The following is a 7,063-nucleotide window of genomic DNA, read 5'->3' on the forward strand; positions in this document are numbered from 1 at the left end:
TATAACCATTAACTAACTCACTTGTATGAATTAAATTAAATTAAATATATATTACACTTACTTAAACCTGTCTATATTTAAATATTTAAAAATAAATACACCTTAAATAGAATATAAAAAAGTTACTTTATGTATTTTGTATAACATTAATTAATTTAATCAATGTCAATAAATTTAAGCTTTTTAAATAGTTACTAATCGAATTTTTCCCCTTTTATTTTTAATTTTTCCCTTATACAAATTTAATTTAAAAAAAAAACACACACTTTACCGACAAACTCAAACTCCGTTGGAAATCGATGCACCATAAAATCAGGCACATATTTCAATTGCATCATGTTTATGGTGGCATCATCGGTGGTGCTGACGGTTGTTGTGCTCAACTATCATCACCGCACGGCGGATATACACGAAATGCCGCCATGGGTGAGTAGAATAAACGAGGGAAAACAAAAAAACAAGTGCAGTAAAAAATGTGTGAAAGCTCAAAGCACTTGCGTCAAAGCTTAACGGAGCTTTTAAGTGGATGTTTTTGTTTTCTTTACTGTTGCTTTGAAATGTGTGAAAGATTGCTGCCGCTTTCATGTGAAGCTTTTATTCTTATTTTCTTTACGATAGCTACTTTGCTTAAAATATTTGTTTCCTTTATTAAATTTGCCATCTTCCATTAGATTAAATCCGTTTTCCTGCAATGGCTGCCATGGATTTTACGTATGGGTCGCCCCGGCCGTAAGATCACACGAAAAACAATATTACTAAGCAATCGCATGAAGGAATTGGAATTAAAGGAACGTTCTTCCAAATCACTACTAGCCAATGTGCTGGATATCGATGATGATTTCCGGCATACGATCTCCGGTTCACAAACGGCGATCGGTTCATCAGCGTAAGTAACAAAAAAAGCTAAGAAGGAAATTTGCAAATTTTAAAGAGCATGATATGCTATAATACCTACCAGGTCTTGTTCAGAAAACTACATACACAAATTTTATTTCAGAAATAATTGTCTTTAATACAATGCATATTTATTTATTTCATTTCACAGAAGCTTCGGTCGCCCCACAACGGTGGAGGAGCATCACAATACAATAGGTTGCAATCATAAAGATTTGCATTTGATTCTTAAAGAATTGCAATTCATAACGTCGCGCATGCGCAAATCCGACGATGAGGCGGAACTGATAAGCGACTGGAAATTCGCGGCAATGGTTGTGGATAGGTGAGTACCTAATCGAAAAATTTTAATATATACTATATAAACCAACTTAATGCTATAGACTGAATTGTAAATTTAATTTTTATTATTATTATTAGGCTGGCATTAACAACCATATTGCCACGTATTTGTTTTTTCCGCGTAATAACTTTTCATAATCAAAGCTTAAATCAGATTATTTTAGAAGGGTTAGACCGCACCACTTTACAAAAAAAAAAAAAAATATATATATATACTCCCGAATCTACAGTATTTTTGCAAGGTAATTTCGATAATTTCGCTGAATATAAGAGCCGCCTTTTTACATTTTTCCGTGACGCCTACATTCGGCAATAAACATTTTTTCAAATAGTTCTACTGGAGGAATCGGAAAACTTCCTTAACAAAAGTTTAATCATTTTAGGCGAGCTTTAATTTACTGACATTAGGGCGGTATGTTAGGGTGAGAGGAACTGATATCTGGTGTGTAATATATCACACTTAAAGAATTCACTGTAAACGCCGAAGATGTGATGAAAAATTTAATAACACGACTCCAACATTTGCTCAAAAAATAAATTCGAAATTGTTTTGCAAAAATTCTTTACACTCAGGGGTGTACGGCGACCTTTTTTTTCTGGTACGGTCTAGTGTGGACAGACAGTTTCCGTACTTTCACCCGGACCCAAAGCTGCCCATTGTAAGTACACTCAGCGAGTGCCGAGCGAAAGGGAAATCTCTCCTACCGGAATTCCATGTCCATAATTTCAAGATTTCACTGAACCTTCACCAAATAAGTGATCATTCTCACGATTGCAATTGCAAACTACCTCCTGTGGACTTTTATAGCTACATCGCAGATTACCACGAGTTTTATGTCAAGACAGTTGTCGAAGAGTGAGGACCAGTGAGGTTTCTGATGTCTGTTCCTCTTTAAGGAATCCATTTGCTATTTTAGCCGGAAGCATAGCTTTCTGTTCAGAGTAGATGTGTTGATAGAAGTTGTATAGGCGTTGCACGTCCTAAGGGCTTCTGTTCTAATACCGTATAGATAGCATAACTTGACCATCGTAAATTACTTGAACCTTTAGAGGATATGAGTTCTTGACGTCGCTTAGTTTCTGGTAGCATATTATCGATTGTATTAACTACCTGTTCATTGAGAAAGCTCCCTTATTCCAGATGCGGGGCTAGTCATACAAGTGAAGTTTATGCGACTTCTTCGAAGATGATTATAAGTGGTCTATATCTCCCTTATCTACGCTACTTACCAATCGATCCCCTTAATGTTGTGCTAATATAAAATGCAATTTGAATACTCAGACAAATACAATTGTTGAATGTTATGTATAAAATTAATTGGCATTGCTTATTTGATGGAATTTAACGCGATATGCGATGAACATAAATAACTTTCTCGAATTTGCAATTAAAACTTACTTTCATTATTTATGGCTGATGTCGGCTGTTGATTAAGAAACTAGTAATAGAATATTAAATATAATTTGTGCATAATTGAGTATTGAGTTTAAACTGGAGCATATTAAATAGTAGTAGACCCTCTGTCGCTTTATGCCTAATATTGCAATAGAAACAGATATATGTACTCTATATACGTATGTATGTATTTAGTTAAATGCATGAATGTATTGCCCGAATTATACATATTTGCACATTATTCTTGTTTAGACACATAAGTTGCGTTCCAGGTGCTTCAATATTAGCAGGTTTTTACAGGAAGTCCTTCACGGCCGCCAACTTTTCCATTAGGTTTATTAATGACGAAAACAGCTTTTCCTGTAAATCCTGTAAAACCTGCAAATCGTGAAGTACCTGGAACAGGGCTATAGAACTGATGTTCCTTAGCTGATTGTTTGATACCTTAGTATTTAGGAGCTCATAAAATATGACGCCATACCTTTCCTTTTAAGTATTGTATTTCTGCTTCTCAAGTAGTTTGTGGCGAAGAATCACGAACCACATTGCATCAACGCAGAAAAGATAGATTTAGTACTCTGCAACAGAAAATACAACATTCATATCTGGTCTAAGGCTAAGCTGGAAGGTTGGGACTCTCCAGCTTAAGTAAAACCCCAAGTACCTTGGAATAATACACGATAGCCAACTGCCGTGGCGCCTCACAGGGGAGTAGAGCGCGAAGAAGGCCTCAATGGCATTTTATGTATGCAAAAATATGCTGGGCTGTACCTGGGGCTTATCGCCTTCTCTTTCTCAATATATCTTCACGACGATAGGCAAGCCGTTACTGTTCCATGGGGTATTGGTTTTGTGGACAGCAATGGAGAAGAAAACATTTCCTAAAAGTATAGAAAGTGTAGTATGTATATAGGATATCCATTAGAGGCATGACCGGCGGAACAGTCCGCCAAGAATTTAGAGTAAAACTGACATCAGGCTTAATGCTAAGGCAGTTTGAGTGCAGGATCCTACGGCACAGTAGTATAGCGTCAACTTTATCCAAGTGGATTGACTACATGACCCATATCTGTCATTTAAGACGAATTCACTAGTCATTATATGTATAGGTCGAAGGCTTGGTGGATGAGGGTCTGCTGGTGAGTTATATAGAGAATGGAACTACGTGGCTGTTAATGTAGTACTCCAACCTAGCGTTAATAGCTGCTATTAGGGCAAAGGCGGTATAATCCTTTGCTAGCAATATCCGTCACATAAGTACAAATCCTGTCTAAGTGTCTGAGGTATCCAGCTACTAATGACTGGTTGCTCACCGGCCTTCACTCGTATTGTGTGTCACTGCACGGGGAAACTCTGAATAAGCAAGATAAGCAATTTCAAGCAAAAGCTTGAACTTGTGTGTAGTGACTGGGCACACAAGGGTAAAAAATTTTTGTTATGTTTTGTAAAATCATTTAGTGGCGTATTCATTCCGCACTAGTTGGGCAACAGTTAGAGGAGTGCCAATGTCTTTGAGTGCAGTTCGGCTATCATTATAGACACGTAAATCCCGCCTCCCTTCCTACGTAGTCCATGCTTGATTCTTATTTTCTTTATCTGGTAACTCAACATTGTATACCCCTCAGTATTATTCTGTGGCATTGGAAAGACATTAAAGTCTGCCTAGCATACGAGCACGCATTTTGTAATAGACTACGGTGATCCCTCGTCTGACTTTCGAAAGGTCTCTGGAGGCTACAAAGTGAGTTGACGGTTGGCGTAAGGGTGTGTAGTTGAAAGGGAACGCAACGCACATCTACACTAGACAGCTCTAAAATGGACGTAGGAGTAGGTCCTTTAAGCTATCGGATTATTGCAATATCAATTAAGCCGAGGTTTTTGCAATAAAGAAAATGACAGAGTTACTACATGATATTACTCTGACAAGCGAGCGGATAAACTTTTACATAGATAGTCAGGCGGTATCAAGGCTCTAATTTCATATAATACCAATTCGATCACGTTACGGACTGTAAGGAGACTATAAAAAGCCTAGCAGCGGCTAAAACCGTCTACATATATTGGGTCCCACGACATAAGTGTGCGAAAAGTAATGAGTGAGCAGACAAGCTAGCTTAGGAGGGTGTCCTCTTAGACGCCTCACTACTCACGAATATACCAATTCCTTTTCCGGAAATCAAAAGATCACAAGATCTTCTCATATACCGCCAAGCAGATAGGCTTTGGATAAGGAATCATGGTTGCAAACTTACAAATATTATGTGTAGCTCATACGACAAGAATCTTACTGATTTCACTTTACTCGACAATGCACAGCTGCAGGGCCTGCATTCAGCAATCGACAAAGGACCAAAGTGTCTACTAATATTCGCTAAAGGAACGGCGATGCTCTTTAACATTGCGTGGAAGCACTGTTTCATGGGTCGGCTGTGAGGTACACGTAAGGTCAGCCATTATAAACTAACCTAACTTTGCTGATGTTCGGCTCTTTTAAATCAGATATGTATGTATCGAATATTCTAAGGTTCGGAAAAAAAAAAATTTGGATAGAACTCCCAGTCCTATTAAAACCTTTCATGAAAACCAAAATAATATAAGAGACATTTTTTTTCAAATATATATATATATTTTTTTTATGCAGAAATATTCCTAGAGCATCTAGGTGCTTTTTGCATCAAAAAGAAAATTTTGAAAAAAATGTCGCCTACCTTATTTGGGCGGTTAGGGCTCGATGTAAATTGGATGTTTATTCTAAAACTGAAATGCTTTAGCTTTTGAAAGCCTTACAACTGGTTCAAAATATAAATATCGTCATTTCGTAAAGGACAGTTTTATTCGATGCAGTCCTTAAGTTAATATACTTACATACATATATACATACGTTCCCATATCAATTACAAACTAACTTCCAAAATCCCCTTTTAAGCAGCTCGCTTTACGCAACTGCACTCCTTACAAATTCACTTAGACGGACACATATTTGAGCAGCATCATCATAATACCCTACATATTGTCAGAATCAAGCGAGTACACCTTGTCCGTTTTCGGTAACTTAAATGCAATCCACTTATTGGGTTGACTTAAGCCCTAAAAGCGAAGTTGTGTGACAGCCAACCTCAATTCTACACCAAGTATCGTTCACTTAGGTTTACATTTCAGCATATTGGAAATGGTCAGCTTAGATTAGGGTGGTCCAAAAATGCATGTGAAAATGTTTATATACACATTTGGGTATTGTTATTGGAAGTCTTTTGAAGAGAACCAGAGTTTTCCGATCGAAAAATATTGATTTTCAAGAATTCCATACCATTTCTACGAAAAGTTTTTTTTTTCTCATACAAAATACAGGGAAAACTTTGAGCGCTTTGAGCGACCTGTAAATATTTTTTTTATTTCAAAAAAAAAAATAGGGGTATATTCTTTTCGATATAGAGCATTAAAATTCCGTCTTAACCTATTTTGGCCCACCCTTGTGTAGATACATCTGTTTGTATAAATTTGTAGGTATGTTCGATTTCCTTCATTCCTTTATGCGTTTATGCCTCTCGGGAACTATTAACACAGAAGCACTGAGCTCCTTCTGAGCGTTTAAAGATTAGTTTGTATGAACATATAAGTATTGGTTTTGCGACCACTTAGAGGATTCGATTATCAAAAAGCGGTATCAAAAGATTTGTCTACAGACTTACCAATGTACATACATATGTATGTAGTGAACACTTATGTGTACTTGGATGCAGTTATGACCACAAGGCTGAAATTACCTTGCTGCCGAATTGACATTCAATGCTTTGGCGTAATTCGACAAATGCAAGTATACCAACTTGTGAATAAAGCCCGTAAAGCGATTCTCATTGAAAGGGTTTAGTCAATTTACAGATTACTTAGTGAAAATTTGTGGGCCTTAACTGTTAGTATCATGCATCCTCAACTCTTAAGTCCAGAATGTGTTGGTTGTGAAGGTTGCCAGGATACATTTCACACATAGTATGTGAATCCTGTTTAGGCGCAGATCTTATTTGAAACCTGACTTGGAATTGAATGGAATGGAATTGTGGATGGTCGGAACACCCGAAAACGATTTTTCCAAGCTCTCAGTATATATTCCCATAGTAGAATGGAAATTCATTGGACTTAGGCAAACTTACCAGACTCTTTTATAAATCTTAGAAGTTTGTCGAGGTAAACGAGACCATTTTCTGAACTCTATACTCAATTTCCAAACAAGATGGAAACAGCGCATCGGCGAATGATGTCTATGGGGGCCACATGACCTCCCCAATAATTGTGCGCCGTAATTAGTGCTATCAGAGTTCGCAGCCCACTTCTTCTCAATCTGCTACCATCCTGTCAGGCCTTTTCAAGAAACATTTGTTTATTTGCAGGTGTCAGTACTTTATTAATTAAATCATTGATGTGCCAGGCTGTTCC

The 7,063-nt window shown here is 37.2% G+C and overlaps 1 protein-coding gene across 1 annotated transcript in view; it reads left to right on the forward strand.

The window, feature by feature from the left end:
- The first annotated feature begins 257 nt into the window (after positions 1-257).
- Positions 258-7,063, forward strand: part of LOC108367263 (acetylcholine receptor subunit alpha-type acr-16-like) — a 17,728-nt gene continuing 10,922 nt past the window's right edge. Inside the window, exons 1-3 of the mRNA XM_017621853.1 lie at positions 258-426; positions 672-886; positions 1,046-1,219. Of these exons, the coding sequence (XP_017477342.1) occupies positions 337-426; positions 672-886; positions 1,046-1,219 (479 nt within the window). The 5' untranslated portion in view covers positions 258-336. The remainder of the gene's footprint in view (positions 427-671; positions 887-1,045; positions 1,220-7,063) is intronic.

This window comes from Rhagoletis zephyria, unplaced genomic scaffold, assembly GCF_001687245.7.
Source record: "Rhagoletis zephyria isolate East Lansing unplaced genomic scaffold, Rhagoletis_zephyria_1.1 Rzeph_scaffold_02610, whole genome shotgun sequence".
NCBI classification, from domain to species: Eukaryota; Metazoa; Arthropoda; class Insecta; order Diptera; family Tephritidae; genus Rhagoletis; species Rhagoletis zephyria.